The sequence below is a fragment of the Saimiri boliviensis genome, chromosome 2 (genome assembly GCF_048565385.1).
Source record: "Saimiri boliviensis isolate mSaiBol1 chromosome 2, mSaiBol1.pri, whole genome shotgun sequence".
Taxonomy (NCBI): Eukaryota; Metazoa; Chordata; class Mammalia; order Primates; family Cebidae; genus Saimiri; species Saimiri boliviensis.
This window is the reverse complement of record NC_133450.1, coordinates 80597910-80615206: the sequence shown is the minus strand read 5'-3', so window position 1 is coordinate 80615206 and position 17297 is coordinate 80597910. Positions and strand designations below refer to the sequence as shown.

Here is a 17297-nt window from a genome sequence, read left to right as displayed (position 1 = left end):
TAATTTTTAGTAGCCATGAGGTTTCACCATGTTGGCTAGGATGGTCTCGAACTCCTGACCCGAAGCCATCCGCCTGCTTGGCTTCCTAAAGTGCTGGGATTATAGGTGAGAGCCATTGCGCCCAGCCTCAGGCTCAGTTTTTTCAGACTGGAACATTGCTTAAGCATTGCACCCTTCTAAAGTGTCACGTTTGCAAATAAACAATGTTCATCTGCCTTCACTGAATGATGTTAATTTTGATCATCAGTCAAGATATGGTCCAGTTTTCCAAATAAATAATTACAATTGGTTTTCTCCCTTGCTACTAATAAGAAGTCTGTGGGAAGACACTTTAAAACCATGCAAATAGTCTGTTTATTCAAGTCTCCCCCCGAAAGTTAGCGTACATTGACGATTCGTGCCTAATGTGATCTTTACTATGGTGGTTGCAAAATGATGATTTTCTGACTAGCATTTCTGTACACTTACCAGTAAGCTCTTGGCATTCTGTCAGCAAGAGTCTTTGCCTTGCTTCTCTCTTATTTTATTAACTATTGGTATGAACTCATGAGTTCCTTTATTTTATACAATGGTGTATCATTCATTATTGTCCTTATTTTGGTGCTCGAATGGTTCTGGATTTGGTTGGTAGGCACCTTTTCCAGCTGGGTTTTCTGTCCGTGTGGCATGCTCCATCATGTGTTTGAGCACGTCCTAACGTTTTGATGTCACAGGTTGTCCCAGCCTCATCGAGTATCTGTCTGAACCAGCTCAGGGTCATCATTTTGAATAGCTGCTGTGTAGTTATGCACACAGAATCTACTGGAATGGTTGGAGCTAGTTCTCACTTTACAAAAGGGTCTTGAATTACCGTCTTTGTTTTTATGTGTGTCCTTTTTATAGTTTTCCTTTTTCCTGGCTGTCATACAGTTGTAAGTGACTTTGGAAGGTCCCTCTAGCTTTAGCTCTTTTAAATTGCTGCTCCTCAAATGGGCTATAAGTGAGAGCTCATTTTTACTTTACAAAAGAGCCCATTTGAGAGAGTCCATCTGAGTGAGCCAAGGTGGGTGGATCACAAGGTCAGGAGTTCAAGACCAGCCTGGCCAACATGTTGTAATCCTGTCTCTAATGAAAATACAAAAATTAGCCAGGTGTGGTGGTGGGCATCTGTAAACCCAGCAACTCAGGAGGCTGAGGCAGAGAACTGCTTGAACTCAGGAGGTGGAGGTTGCAGAGACTCAAGATCACGCCACTGCACTCCAGCCTGGGCGACAGAGCAAGACTCTGTCCTAAAAAAAAAAAAAAAAAAAAAAAAAAAAGAATTAGTTGTAACCCAAAGTTTACAATCTCGAATCTTTATTAGAGAGCTTGCGAACTGATCCCTGTCTCCTAAGTTAAGAAAAAACATCTTACCTTGTTTTACACTACAGAGTCCTGGAACTAGGAGAGACTTTGGAGGTCATCTAGGCTCGTGCATTTCTTTATGGATAAGCAAATCAAAGACCAAAGAGATGACGTGACTTGTCCAAGTAATAGCATTCTATTTTTCTTTGTAAATGAGTGTTTCTTCAAGCCAGAGCTTGTGAGAAAGTGATCCACAGGTTTTACATGTCAGAATCACTAGCAGATTTTGTTTAAGTACAAATTCCTGTGCTTTACCTAGATCTGCTAGATTGGGGTCTAGGCATGGTGCAGCCCGGGAACTTGTATTTCCCACAAGTCTCCCAAATGCTGCTAATAAAACATTAACGTTTGAAAACCACCACATGGAATGGACTATGTATGTTAATAAAGGAGGACCAAGTTATTTATCCTATACAGTTACGGAAATGAATGATGGATAATGAGCAAGCTACAACTAAGTGCCAATCTTTCCTTTTTTCCTTCCTTCCTTCTTTCTTTCTTTCCCTTTCCCTCCCTCCCTCCTTCTTTCCTTCCTTCCTTTCTTTTCTTTTTTCTTTTTTCTTTCTTTCTCTCTCTCTCTTTCTTTCCCTCCCTCCCTCCCTCCCTCCCTCCCTCCCTTCCTTCCTTCCTTCCTTCCTCTGTCTCTCTTTCTGCCTCTCTCTCTCTCTCCTTCCTTCCTTCCTTTCTTCCATCCATCCATCCTTCCTTCTTTTTTTTTCAGGGTCTCACTCTGTCACTCAGGTTAGAGTGCAGTGGTGCAATCACGGCTCATGACTCATTGCAGCCTCTATTTCCAAGGCTCAGGCAATACTCTTACCTCAGCCTCCTGAGTAGCTGGGTCTATAGGCATGCATCACTATGCCTGGATAATTTTTGTATTTTTTATAGACTGGATTTTACCATGTTGCCCTGGCTGGTCTCAAACTCCTGGGTTCAAGTGATCTGTCCGCCTTGGCCTCCCAAAGTGCTGGGATTACAGGTGTGAGCCAAACCCAGCCCAGTGTTAATTTCTTTTTCTTCCTTTTTTTTTTTTTTTTTTTTAGAGGCAGGGTCTTGCTCTGTCACCCAGGCTGGAGTGCAGTGGTACGATCTCTACTCACTGCAACCCTCACCTCCCAGCCTCAAGCAAGCCATCCTCTCACCTCAGCCTCCTGAGTAGCTGGGACTACAGGCGTGTGCTACTATGCCCAGCTAATTTTTTTTGTATTTTTGGTAGAGACAGTGGTCTCACTACGTTACCCAGACTGGTCTCGAACTCCTGAGCTCAAGTGATCTTCCCGCCTTGACCTCTCAAAGTGTTGGAATTACAGGTGTGAGCCACTGCACCTGGCCATTAACTTCTAATGAATCTGTGAAGTAGACCCTAGTATTTCTTCTTTTGTAGGATGTTAGCTCATATAAAACTCCATACCTTTATGATGATTGTGTGAAAATATTTAACTTTCCTTTTAGAAAAGATGTGTGGAATGTATGTGTACTTGTGAAATTCAGACACATTAACTCCACCTAGATGACTCCAGTAAGGTTTAGACCTCAGTTCAAAAAAGTAGTTCTAGGTCAGGTGTCGTAGCTTGCACTTGTAATCTCAGCACTTTAGGAGGCTGAGGCAGGTGGGTTGCTTGAGCCCTGGAGTTCGAGATCAGCCTGGGCAATGCAGCAAGACTGAGTCTCTAAAAAAGAAAAAAAATTAGCTGGGGGTGGTGGCTGGGTACGCGCCTGTAGTCCCAGCTATTCGGGAGGCTGAAGCAGGAGGATCACTTGAGTCCAGCAGTTTGAGGCTATAGTGAGCTGTGATCAAGCCACTACCCTCCAGTCTGGTGACAGAGTGAGACACTGTCTCAAAAGTAGTTCTAGTTGACTGCAGAAATACAGACAGGGCATTAATAATTTGGTGGATGATAGTTGTTGACCATTTCACCCATTATCTCGCAAACATGCATTCAGTTGTAATGCTCATTAACAGACCTGGCCTCAGGGACCCATGTCCCCAGGAGCCAACGCCCACCCCAGATTATCCTGCAGAGGAGCGGCAGCCATTTGCAGTGCTCCTGCCCTGAGGCTAATTAAGCTTATTTTTGTGTGAGTGTTGTAATAAGTGCAAGTCATCTTCCTAATTCCCGTTGCCATCAGTGACTGCTGAGCCTCTCTGAAGGCACAGGACTTCTTATGGAAACAAAGGGCTATTGACTATCTCGCAAAGTTGGAATTGCCTTGAAGTGCTTAAGTTTTTACCCAAATGACACGTTGTGAACATTTCAATCAATGCATCCTTGACTGGACCCACTAGCAAATTGATGAAGTTGCTGAATGGAGTTTGTTAAAAATAAATAAAAAGAATAAAAGAATCAACTACAAAATGTGAAAGAATATTACATAAGCAAAAAAAGTTAAGTGAACCCTCGAAAGTGATCAGGATGGGTCAGTGTGCTACTCACCAAGGGTAACCTTGATATGGTGTTTTGGAAAAAAAGTTCACCCCTGCCTTCTGCACTGAAAAGTAAATCCAGTACTGAATCAGACCCCTTGCTCCTTTTCCAAAGTGCTAGGTAATATTTTTACCACCTCTGTTTGTCTTAAATTGGTGTTCTGACAGTTTCCTTTATGTGTTTTGAAGTTGACATGTATTTGGGAATGATGCTTTCTTACCAGCTCCTGACACGGCCTTTATGAGTTTAAGGGACGCTGAGCGTCACCTTATAGAATAACATGAAGGTGCTAAACTTTGCAAGCTGACAGCTGAGGGTCAGGGAGACTGCAACTGAAATATACCACTCCCTTATTTTAGTATTAATAGAAATATCAATGGATTCTTTCAGAATAATAGCAAGCTTTACTTCAATATCTCATATACCCCTATGTGTGTGGACACAGGGATCTCATGGTCTCTGTACGAGGGGATCATGTCAACTGAGAGAATGGTTATCTAGCTTATCACCACCCTCCAGAACATGTAAGATCTTAGAGAGGGCGTGGACTGGTACTAGTGCTGATTGTATAATGCTCTATGCAGCCATAGCACACTGTATGGAGTAAGGAAGTTTGTGCGAGAGCTTGTGGAGCTGTAGAAATATTGAATAAATGCAAATGTGGATTCTCTCCTTGTGTATAGTATGAAATGCTTCATGTGACACCACCAATGAGCCCACCAGACGTCCTCAAGACCAGTCCTGTGGCTGATGCTGCTGGCTGGGTGGATGTGGATAAAGAAACTCTGCAACACAAGAAGTACCCAAACGTGTTTGGGATTGGGGACTGCACCAACCTTCCTACATCAAAGACTGCCGCTGCAGTAGGTAAGATAACCAGCTCTCTTTCTAAAAAATACGTCACTTCAAGGCACTATTGTAACAAAAACAAAAGCTTGGTACCGGCCAGGCATGGTGGTTCATGTCTTAATCTCAGCACTTTGGGAGGCTGAGGCAGGCAGGTCATTTGAGGCCAGGAGTTTGAGATCAGCCTGGCCAACATGGTGAAACCTCATCTCTACTAACAATACAAAAATTAGTCAGGTGTGTGGTGGGTGCCTGCAATCCCAGCTACTCAGGAGGCTGAGGCAGGAGAATTGCTTGAATCTGGGACACGGAGGTTGCAGTGAGCCAAGATCGTGCCATTGCACTCCAGCCTGGATAACAAGAGCGAAACTCTGTCTCAAAAAAAAAAAAAAAAAAAAAAAAAGGTTGGCACCACAGTGTTCCATTAATAATGAAGAGACTTTTGTGTCCTAAAAATGACTTTGACCTTCCTAAGATAGAAGCAAGTTGTCAATGAACCCAGTGTCATATAAATAAAAAAGTACTGGGCCGGGCGCGGTGGCTCAAGCCTGTAATCCCAGCACTTTGGGAGGCCGAGGCGGGTGGATCACGAGGTCGAGAGATCGAGACCATCCTGATCAACATGGTGAATCCCCATCTCTACTAAAAATACAAAAAAGTAGCTGGGCATGGTGGTGCGTGCCTGTAATCCCAGCTACTCAGGAGGCTGAGGCAGGAGAATTGCCTGAACCCAGGAGGCGGAGGTTGCGGTGAGCCGAGATCGCGCCATTGCACTCCAGCCTGGGTAACAAGAGCGAAACTCCGTCTCAAAAAAAAAGACATACAAAAAAATAAAAAATAAAAAAGTACCTTTTGAGTACTTTGCCCCAGGATAGCATGATCTTATCTGCCTTTTCTATGTCAGAGGGGTTGTTGTCAGAAGAAGGGACATTAGAAAGAATACATCAGCTCTCCAGCTCTCTAGAATTCGGTTACTTCCTATACTGCCATACTGACATCTCTGGCATTCTTTGCCTCTGACACCAGGCAGGTTGGCTGTTTTTCTTCTGCCTGAAACACCATAAAGCCAGGGAAGCATTTGCTTTCCCAGAAAACACATGCAAGTCAATGAAAGCTTACAGACCAGAAAATTGTGCTGTTAAGACAAATACATTGGAGCATGCCCTGAGTGGTACACGATTAAGGCCTCAGCCTGGAAAACTAAATTCTTCACCTAATGTTCTGCACCAGCAGTGATGGGGAGAATTGCCATTTAGATTCTGTCTTGTACCGACAGAAACCGTTTTCTCTGGATGCTATAAAACACAGGATCTTCCTCCTGATGGTTATGGTAGTGTTTTGTGTGAATTAGACACCTGTGGAATGGATTGTGTTACTTTTGCTGACTGTTTCAATGTTAAGGTAGACTATCTAGGAAATTCACTGAATATCTGTTTCATTATTAATACTAATTTCCTTCCAACTTTCTATTTTAAAAAATCTCAAACCTATACAAATTTGAAAGAAATTATAGTACTCATATACCCTTCAGGTATTAATCAATTATTAATATTTCATGATATTTGCTTCATTATATTTATGTGTGTGTGTGTGTGTGGGTGTGTGTGTATATATATATATATATATATATTTTTTTTTTTTTTTTTTTTTTTTTTTTTGAGTCAGAATTTTGCTCTTGTTGCCCAGGCTGGAGTGCAGTGGCGCAATCTCAGCTCACTGCAACCTCCACCTCCTTGGTTCAAGTGATTCTCCTGCCTCAGCCTCCTGAGTAGCTGGGATTACAGGGGTGTGCCACCATGCCTGGCTAGTTTTTGTGATTTTAGTGGAGACAGGGTTTCACCATGTTGGCCAGGCTGGTCTCAAACTCCCGACCTCAGGTGATCCGCCTGCCTCTGCCTCCCAAAGTGCTAGGCGTGAGCCACTGTGCCTGGCCCATATTTATGTATATTTTCTGAAAAATGTCCTTTGTTGGCCCAGCCTCTCCTTTCCTTAAATCCATCAGCCAGTCAAAGATCACACAGGACATTGGGCATCATGTCTCTTTGGTCCCCTTTAATATAGAACAGGCCTTCTGACATTTGTTTCTTTACTTTCATGACATTGACATTTTTGAAGATTCCAGGCTAGTTATCTTGTAGAATACCCCACAATTTAGAATTGTCTAGTTGTTTTCTTTCTCTCCTTCCTTCCTTCCTTCCTTCCTTCTCTGTCTCTCTTTCTCTCTCTTTCTTTCTTTTGATAGAATCTTGCTCTGTCGCCCAGGCTGGAGTGCAGTGGCACGATCTTGACTCACTGCAACCTCTGCCTCCTGGGTTCAAGTGATTCTCCTGCCTCAGCCTCCCGAGTAGCTGGGATTACAGGTGTATGCCATCATACCTGGCTAATTTTTGTATTTTTAGTAAAGATGGGGTTTCACCATATTGGTCAGGCTAGTCTCGAACTCCTGACCTTATGATCCACCTGCCTTGGCCTCCCAAAGTGCTGGGATTACAGGTGTGAGCCACTGTGTCTGGCCTTGTCTAGTTGTTTTCTTATGGTTAGATTCAGGTTATATGCTTTGGCAAGAATCTCCATACCTGAGGCTGTGTACCTCTCTCTGCGGCATCTCAGGAGCCCATCACATTAGTTTGTCTTGTCTTTGGTGAGGCTAGACTTCCTCACTGGGTTAAGAGATAGTCTCTCTTTTTCTTTTTTTTCCATTATAAAAGTACTCACTGTCTTGTAATTTATAGGTAGTCTGTGGAGTGATACTTTGGATTGAATTCATGTAATGTAAGCCTGCTGAATTTATGTGGTGAAATTACCTGTGATGTGAGGCCCAGATGACCCAGCTTAATTCAATGTTCCAAATAGATGAGACTGAATATATATGATCAAACAAAAAGTTCTAAGTGGAAAATCTTGCTCCCAGTCCTGCAGTGCGTCTGTATGGCTTCCACGTTCCCCTAACCAAGGCGAGAGCATCCCCATTGTTTTTACATCTGTGTCTTACAATCTACATCCTATTCTATGGTTGCTCTAGAGCTTATTTATTGAGTCCACTCTTAATTATATCTGGTTTGTTTCCAACCCGTTTTTATTTCAAACAGTACCATAATGAGTGCTCTTTATCTGTTATTTAGGTTGGTGCAAAAGGAATTGCAGGTTTTGCCTTTACTCTTAATGGCAAAAACTGCAATTACTTTGGCGTCGACCTGATATTTCACATGTGAAGGTCTATTTGCTCTCCTCTTCAATGTTCAAATTACAATAATACTAGCTTTTCTCAAGCAGATCTGCATTTTTTCTTAGATTTCCTTCCCCAAATCCTCTGAGTATCCCAAGGCAATGCGACACTTGTTTCACTAATCTGTCGTTGGTTTACTTGCCACCGAGCCTCTGTTCAGACCCCTGTGCTACTGCAAGCAAGACCCAGCTTGGCGTGTTGCATCTGGCTTCCCTGAGCTCGTGTCCTCTTCTCTCTGCCCCAGGATGCTCCTGTAATTACTGCCAGCACAGCTAAGATCAGGATGTGGCATTTAACAAAAGTTAACTGAAGGCATGGGCATGATAGAAGGGGACTATAATACAGGGTAGAAACTCCCGCACGCCTGCACCATGCACACTTCAAGGCTGGACGTTGGGTGATGGCTTCCTGGCTTCCCAGGCCTCACCTCTCTGCAGTGGCATCCACTGGACATCTCTGCTCCTTTTCCATTGGCCTTGATGTCCTGCTGCTGTGACCTCTTCAGATGTTGTTAGCCCAGATTCCACACTTTATGGCCATCAAGGAAGAACATGGTTTTCCAAAACGGAAATATGATCTTTAGAGATGTTGCTTTGCCAATAGTGAATATAGCCATTTAATTTTTTTCTTTATTTTAGAGACAGGGTCTTGCTCTGTTGCCCAGGGTGGAGTGCAGTGGAGCGATCACACCTCGCTGCAGCCTTGACCTCTTGGGCTCAAAGTGAGCCTTCCACTTCAACCCCCCCACCCCAAGTAGCTTGAACTGTAGGCATGTGTCACCACACCCAGCAAATTTTTTTTTTTAAATTGCATTTTAGGTTTTGGGGGTACATGTGAAGAACATGCAAGATTGTTGCATAGGTACACACCTGGCAGTGTGATTTGCTGCCTTCCTCCCCTTCACCTATATCTGGCATTTCTCTCCATGCTATCTCTCCCCAACTCCCCACCTGCCCCATCCCTCCCCTATTTCCCCTCAAAAGACTCCAGTGTGTAGTGCTCCCCTCAGCCAAATTTTAAATTATCTCTAGAGACACGGTCTCCCTATGTTGCCCAGGCTGGTCTCAAACTCCTGGGCTCAAGCGATCCTCCTGCCTTGGCCTCCCAAAACATTGGGACTACAGACATTAGCCACCACGCTTGGCCTCATTTAATATGTACATATTTTTAGAGTTTTGCTCTGTCACCTAGGCTGGAGTGCAGTGGCAGGATCTTGGCTCACTGCAACGTCTGCCTCCTGGGTTCAAGTAATTCTCTTGCCTTAGCCTCCCGAGTAGCTGGAATTACAGGCACCTGCCTAATTTTTCTATTTTTATTAGAGACGGGGTTTCACCTTGTTGGCCAGGGTGTTCTTGAACTCCAGAACTCAAATGATCCACCCACCTCAGCCTCCAAAAGTGCTAGGATTACAGACATGAGCCACCATGCCAGCCTCATTTAATATTTTTACGCAGAGCTGTTTATTCTTCATTTTCTTGAACACCCCCCCTGACCCGCCCCATTCTAGAAAAAAAAAATCATTGCTGCTTCTTTGATTTGGGCATCAGGAAACTATAGCTTATGGGTCAAGTGCAGCCCATTGCCTATTTTTGTATAACTGGCAAATAATGGTTTCTACAGGTGAACATTTACAGTCATTTTGAAGATAGGGAATGCTAACTTTTTTTCTCATTCTAAGAAAAATAATTTTATTCTCATTAGTAAACCTATATTATAAACATATTATTATATTTAGAATTTTCTGCATAAGATGTTTTGGTGGAAATTTGTTTTTTCTTGTTAAATATCTTTGATTTTGCCATTGGTCCTGCAATGTTTCTTTACAGAAAAAGTAGATCCTGATTTGGAGGATTACAAAATAACTACTTGAATAAGCATTTTATAATACAAAGGTAACCCATCTTTCCTCAAAAGTGAATCCCATGTTCTACCTCTAGGCCTACCTCTAGGCCTCCGGGCCTCAAGTGATCTGCCTACCTTGGCCTCCCAAGGTGCTGAGATTATAGGTGTAAGCCACCGTGCCCAGCCACAAACTGCCATCTCTTTAAAAGAGCAGTCTTTTTTTTTTTTTTTTTTTTCCTGAGATGGTGTGTCACTTCATTGCCCAGGCTGGAGTTCCCTGGTGTGATCTTGGCTGGCTGCAACCTCCATCTCTCTCCTGGGTTCAGGCAATTCCCGTGCCTTAGCCTCCTGAATAGCTGGGATTACAGGTGTGTATCACCATACCTGACTAATTTTTGTATTTTTTTTAGAGACGAGGTTTCATCATGTTAGCCAGGCTGGTCTTGAATTCCTGACCTCAAATGATCACCCACCTCAGCCTCCCAAAGTGTTGGGATTACAGGCGTGAGCCATAGCACTTGGTTGGGCAGTTTTAATTATCCAAATTGAACACAGACTGGGTTTAGATTATATGAAAGGAATTATTACTAATATTTTGGGGGTACAAAAATACTATGCATTTGTGTTAAGAAAATTCCCCATCAGAGATACAGATAGAAAGATTTATGAGTGAATTGATGTGATATCTGCTCTAACAATACAGCAGGAAAAAAATAGTATGTGTGACGAGATAGATGAAACAAGAATGTGGAATTTGAACATTTGCATAATAAAAAAGGCAGTCTCCCCACTTTTGCCAAAGAAAAACAAAAACAAATTCCTATCTATGTATCTATCCATCTACCTATGTATCTATCCATCTTTGTCTGTCTGTCTATCTAGGAAAGAGATGGAGAGATGGAAATGCAGGTAGATCTCTATATCTATATCTATATCTATATCTATATCTATATCTATATCTAAATCTCTATCCATCTGGCCCTGCCTCAGCCAGGGCAGTCCAGTAGAGAGGAAACTGTGCTTTGTCTTAACGGAAATGCCTGGGGCTACCAATCCAGACTGCCTGTGAACAGGGACACAGGGATAACCCGCATGGCCAAGAACACTGACTCAGTTGACACACAGACTAAGATGACAGCCTCGACCCCAGGAGGAGAGGCATTGGGGTTAGGGTAGGGCCATCCTTACAGCTGCATTGGGGAGAGTCAGCACTTTAGTTTTAAACCCATGGAGCCACATGTGTGGGCCTTTCATGAATTAAAGAACCCCCTCTGGTAGTCAGAACTTCAGTTGGTAAGAAGGTCATGTTCTAGTCACAGTCTTAAGGGAAGGGAAGTGGAATCTTCTTAAAGTGTCTACATGAAAGTTATTTGCAAATTACTTTTCATGGAAAACCTAGATGTTTATGTTTTTCTGACTTTTCAATTTCTCTTATAGCTGCCCAGTCAGGAATACTTGATAGAACAATTTCTCTGATTATGAAGAATCAAACACCAACAAAGAAGGTTTGTATGCCTCATAAGAATTACTGTCTCAATGACCATCTTCCGTTCATCGTGAAAGTAGTGTTTCCCACAGTTTTACACGTTCTTAAGTAGTGTCTCCAATACGGGCACTTCTGTTTTTGCCATTAGTACTATTTTTTAAATTATATAATTTACATTTTTCACAGTACAAAAAGAATATACAGAAAAGAAAAAAATTATAATTACTCAAAGCAAATAATAAATTCTCAATTACTAATACAGTACCATGAAAAAAATCTACTTTCTAACTCAGTCCGATCTGCAATTTTAGTATGATGGCTACACATCATGTCCACTGGTGACCGGCTACAACCGTGTGATTCTTGCCGAGTTTGACTACAAAGCGGAGCCGCTAGAAACCTTCCCTGTTGATCAAAGCAAAGAGCGCCTTTCCATGTACCTCATGAAAGCTGACCTGATGCCTCTCCTGTATTGGAATTTGATGCTAAGGTAAGTGCACTGCCTGGTTTCTGGATGAGGAAAGGGATTTGTAGCACATCTCCACCCGCAGGGGATGTAGCCTCTTCTCTTCATAATTAGCAGTGACTAAATCCGTCTTCCATGCTCTGGGTCCTCTTTTGCTGCTGGATAGATAATAATGGTAAATCACTTTCACATATCAAGTACTCTGTCATCTGCTACCTTATCTTTTTTTTTTTCTGAGACAGAGTCTTGCTCTGTTGCTCAGGTTGGAGTGCAGCAGCATGAACTTGGCTCACTGCAGTCTCCACCTCATGGGTTCATGCAATTTTCCTGCCTCAGCCTCCTTATTAGCTGGAGTTACAGATGCCTGCCACCACGGCTGGCTATTTTTTGTATTTTTACTAGAGATGGGGTTTTACCATGTTGGCCAGGCTGGTCTTGAACTCCTGACCTCAGTTGATCTGCCTGCCTTGGCCTCCCAAAGTGCTGGGATTACATGGGTGAGCCACAGCACCCAGCCCCTTACCTTTGTTTTTATTATGTTATAGGAAACAGCAAACAGTGATTAAGAGCACAGACTTTGCAGTCAGACCTGTATTTGAGTCATACTTCTGCCATGTTAATGTAATTAGCAGTGTCATGACAGCCATTAGCAGTGTCATGCTATTAGCATGACATATAGAGCTGTGTGTCCCAGGGAAAGTTGCTTAAACTCTCTGTGGTTAAGTTTCTCATCTGCAAAATGAAAGTAACTTTGCCTACCTCACGAGGTGGAGATTAATATGATAACACATAAAGAGGCAGGTACATAGTACGCATTCAATAAGTAAATAGAGTAATAAAAATGAGTAATTCCTCTTATTCATTTTTTTTTTTAAATTTTTTGAGGCAGGGTCTTGCTCTGTTGCCCAGGCTGGAGTGCAGTGGTACCATCTCAGCTCACCACAACCTCTGCCTCCTGGGTTCAAGTGATTCTCCTGCCTCAGCCTCCCAAGTAGCTGGGATTACAGAAATGTGCCACGATGCCCAGCTAATTTATGTATTTTTAGTAGATATGGGGTTTTGCCGTGTTGGCTAGACTGGTCTTGAACTCCTGGCCTCAAGTGATCTGTCAGCCTCCCAGAGTGCTGGGATTACAGGTGTAAGCCACTGCACCCAGCTGCTCTTCTTCATTCTAAAAGCTGATGATCTCATTTGACTTTTCCAAACCCATATGAGAGATAAATTAGGGTATCGACACCAGCGGTCCTGAACCAAGAGTGATCTTCCTACCCCTTGCTGCTACAGGGATGTTTAATAATTTCTGGAGTCATTTTTTTGGTTGTTACAACTGGAGGGGTGCTACTTACATCTAGTGAGCAGAGGCCAAGGGTGCTGCTAAACATCCGATAGTGCACGGGTCAGCCTCTCACAGCAAAGAATTATCTGGTCCAAAATGTCAATAGGGCTGAGATTAAGAAATCCTGACCTATAGTTAATTATGAGCTAATGAAAGCAGAAAGAGTAGCAGTTTGCTTGTAGTAGAGGCTTGTACAGGTATACCAAATTGAGTCAGCGTATCCAGGCTCACACAGCAAGTCAATGTCAAAGCTAGGACTGGAAGTAGGCCGTCCCCTCCTAGTCACGGGATCTTTCCAACTCACTAGACAGTCTTGCTTTACGTGCTGATAAACATCCTCTGTGAGCAGCCTGGCTTCCCTTTCAGCATCCTCCTGGCTGAAGTCTTGCTGCAAGTACATTTTTTGTGTTATTTCTTACAGGGGTTACTGGGGAGGACCAGCATTTCTGCGCAAGTTGTTTCATCTGGGTATGAGTTAAGGATGGCTCAGCACTTGCTCATCTTGGATGCCTTCTGGGCCAAGACTGCAGTCACTGAATGACCAAGAGCAGCATGAAGGACTTGAAACCTATCCCTGTAAAGAGCTTCTTGATGGATAATGGTGACCAAATGCCTCCCTTTCTAGTACCTTTGAACAGCCACTATGTGGGCTGCTCACGATGGGTTTGATTCTTTGGGAATAATAAAATGAAAGAATAGACTTTTATTTTCTGAATAAGAGTTTGTCACTGATCGTGTTATATGAGAAAATTTTATCTAGGCTGGTAGGAATGAAAGGCCACAGCCCTTGGGAGAGAATTATGGTGGTGGTGGGCTAGCTTACGTGTTATCCACTGTGAATATTCAGCTGACAGCTGGCATAATTTCACAGAGCCTATTTGGATTCATTGAAAAGGGTCATTCCAGGGACAAAATTGTTTCAGTCACAGTGTGCAGTAGCCCTGAACATGTGCTGCTTAGAACTCCTGCTGTGGGAGCACGGTGGAGTAAGAGCCCAGCTGCCACCCCTCTGCTCCACCACCCTGTTCGTGCTAAGACCGTACTTTCTTCCAGCCAGTGACTGAACGTGGTGGGCACTAGTGCTGCCCTGTTCCTTGGAATGTGGGACTTCTCTACTGGACAACTTGGGCCCCAGGACCCACCATCAACGTGGCTGAAACTTCCTGAGAACTGTGCTGTGTCTGAGGGTCTTCCAAACAGTCCTCCTTCCTTCCCCGTCTGTTTTCATAGGTGTCCGTCTTGCACTGTGATCTGAAGGCCTGCCTTGCCTTCTCCTGTTCCTGCTCCTTTATCCTTCCTAGGCACGTCCCCCCTTTAAATCTCCTGCAAATCTAGTTCTCCCCAGGCACCTGTTTCTCAGGGAACCTCTGCACAGTGGGGTTAGAGGAATCCTGATGTATATAGCAAGCATTTGCTAGATTCAGACCCAATTTTGCCCAACAAAGTTTTGAATGAGTTTGTACTAGAGATATTGCAGGAAATAGTTCAAGTTTATTTGATGTTTAGCAGTGGCTTAGAAATAATTTGTTTTCTATTAGTTTATTGTAGAAGTTTACAGTTTCAGTTCAATCTGGCATTTTAAAGCTGTGTACATTTCATATATATAAACTCCCCTGAAGGGAAAGGCATAGCAGTCTATACAATGATTTGGATTTTTATAAGTTTAGAGCTCAAACCCTTTTATGTGTCACTAGATTGCCAAGTCTGTTTTCCTAGAGTTCTCTTGATGTTAGGAACTTTGTTTGGGCATTCACTCACTCATTCAACAAATATTTATTGAGCATATACTACCTTCTGAGTACTGTTCTTGGCCCAGGGCACACTGTTGAACCAGACAAATAAGGGCTCTGTCCACATTTTTGTGGTTCCTGTGATAGTTTCATCTTCCTTTCTTGGGATGCCAAGGGAGCTTGCTGAGTGAGGTCCTGGACTTTCTTCAGTGGTATCCATTCTGGGGGAGGGCAGGGAACTAACTACTCTAGCAGCTGGCCACAGGGGTAGGAGATGTTCTCTCTGGTGTCCGCAAATCCTGGTTTGCCTGGGACGTTCCTGTTTAACACCTATTGTCCTGGCATAACTAGTGTCCCCTCTAGCTCTCCAAGATATCTCAGTTTAGACAATAGATTATGAGCACCCCCTAGTCTCAGAATGGGAGAGTGGTGCTACCAACGATGCTAATACAGGACTCGTCACCTCACTGGCTTTCACATGGTGCTCACGAGACAAGCAGGAGTAGGATTAGTCTGCCTTGTTCTCTGAGTCCTGGCAAAGAAACTCCATCCCTTGATAGAGTTCCTGCCCGAGCCTGCTGCCACCTGGGTCCTGGCGGTCTGCTTACTCTCCCAGGCATGGAAGTCAGGGAGAGCTGGGGACTGTTCATCTCGAATGGTTCTCCTCTGCAAGGTCTAGGAAGGCTTGGGAATAACCCAGTTAGGACTCTCTCCCTGGATGTAGACAAAAGTGCTGGCAAGGCAGGTTTTTCTGCATTTTCAGAGAATGAGGCTGTGATTCCTGGGAATGGCTGAGGCTCCAGGTGGAGTAACTTGGAAATCTCTCGAGAAGTTACCTCCAGCTTCCTGGTCTGTTTATGATGATGCATTCTGAATGAAACCTTCAAGCATCAGGGAATTGATTTCAGGTTCATATCATGCTGGGTAGAAAGTGTTACCAAGGCTGGAGACAGCAGTGACCATGACTGGACAGTTTTCATTCCCCTGAGCTGGGAGACAAAATGTGCTGAATTCCAGAGAAGCTTAGACTTTGAAACCTCATCCACAAATGTGGGGTGCGAAGGGAGAGGGCTTCCCTTGGGCCTGCCTCCGTAAGGAGGAGTGGGTGACAGGAAGAGGAGGCAGGAGCAGGGTCGGGATAAGAGTAGTGATTTCTCCAAGGGTGTTACCTTGGGGTGGGGAGGTGGTTGCAGGTCCCACCCTGCAGAGGGCTCCAGACTCAGGCCTTCAGAGTCTGTAGGTGACATGGTGCTGAGACTGCTACTTGGGGAATCTCTTGAAACGCTCCACCCCTTTCCTCCAGAGCGTCTTCCTTCTCAATTCCTGCTTTGGTGTCAGTCCTGGGTGAGCTGTGGGTGTAGTAACAGAGCTGAGGTGGTAGTTTAGGGGCCACTGGGGACAGGGAGGTAGGCTAGGCTTAAATGGACTTGGGGATCACAGCGTTTGAGATTTTAATATAATTTTTTTTGCCATAAACTTTTTTTTTTTGAGAGGGAGTCGTGCTCTGTCACCCAAGCTGGAGTGCAGTGTCCCAATCTTGGCTCACTGCATCCTCTGCCTCATGGGTTCAGGCAATTCTCCTGCCTCAGCCTCCCAAGTATCTGGGACTACAGGTGCACATGACCATGCTGGGCTAATTTTTGTATTTTTAGCAAACACGGGGTTTCTCCATGATGGCCAGGCTGGTCTGGAACTCTTGACCTCAGGTGATTGACCTGCCTTAGCCTCCCAAAGTGCTGGGACTACAGGCATGAGCCACTGTGCCTGGCTGGTAGTAATATTTTAAATGCTATTTTTTCCTTGTCTAAACATTGCAGAAAATTTAGAGAACATGTGTAAACAAAAGGAATAAAAATCACTTGCACATTTGCCACCCAGTTATAATAACTGGTAACATATTGGTGTCTCTCAATTGACCTAATATCAAGTTTCTGAAGATTAGAACAGGATGACATTGTAAGTAGCATTCTGTGGCTTGCGTCTTATGCTTAGTAGACGTTGAAGACCCAGTGGTTGGTTGTGGAGAAGAGGTGGGCAATCTCTTGAAGAGCACAGGGCCTTTGTACCTGCTGAGAAGGACTGCTCATTAACCATATGCATGTCATGTGCTGAGTAGGGTATTGGTACATAATCAGCATTAGATATTTTACTCATGTAATTTTTTTGTTTGTTTGAGACAGGGTCTCACTCTATTGCCTAGACTGGAGTGTAGTGGCATGATCTCTGCTCACTGCGACCTCTGCCTCCCAGGCTTAAGTGATTTTCCTGCCTCAGCCTCCCAAGTAGCTGGTATTACAGGCATGTGCCACTACCATCTGGCTCATTTTTTAAAAATTTATTTAATTTTTTTTATTTTTTATTTTTAGTAGAGATGAGGTTTTACCATATTGGCCAGGCTGGTCTCAAACTCCTGACCTCAAATGATCCACCCTCCTTGGCCTCCAAAAGTGCTGGGATTACAGGTGTGAGCCACTGTGCCTGGCCTTTTTCTCATGTAATTGTTACAACAACCTTGCAGTAGAAATTATCAAAGACATGGAATATTATTCCTTTTGA

General features: G+C 43.7%; 1 protein-coding gene across 2 annotated transcripts in view; it reads left to right on the top strand.

Moving 5' to 3' along the window:
- Nucleotides 1–13717, top strand: part of SQOR (sulfide quinone oxidoreductase) — a 51906-nt gene extending 38189 nt beyond the window's left edge. For both annotated transcript variants that reach the window (XM_010339504.3, XM_003928897.4), the window contains 4 exons: nucleotides 4493–4676; nucleotides 11161–11228; nucleotides 11521–11699; nucleotides 13433–13717. In XM_010339504.3, the coding sequence (XP_010337806.1) occupies nucleotides 4493–4676; nucleotides 11161–11228; nucleotides 11521–11699; nucleotides 13433–13490 (489 nt within the window). In that variant the 3' untranslated portion in view covers nucleotides 13491–13717. The remainder of the gene's footprint in view (nucleotides 1–4492; nucleotides 4677–11160; nucleotides 11229–11520; nucleotides 11700–13432) is intronic.
- Nucleotides 13718–17297: the final 3580 nt, after the last annotated feature.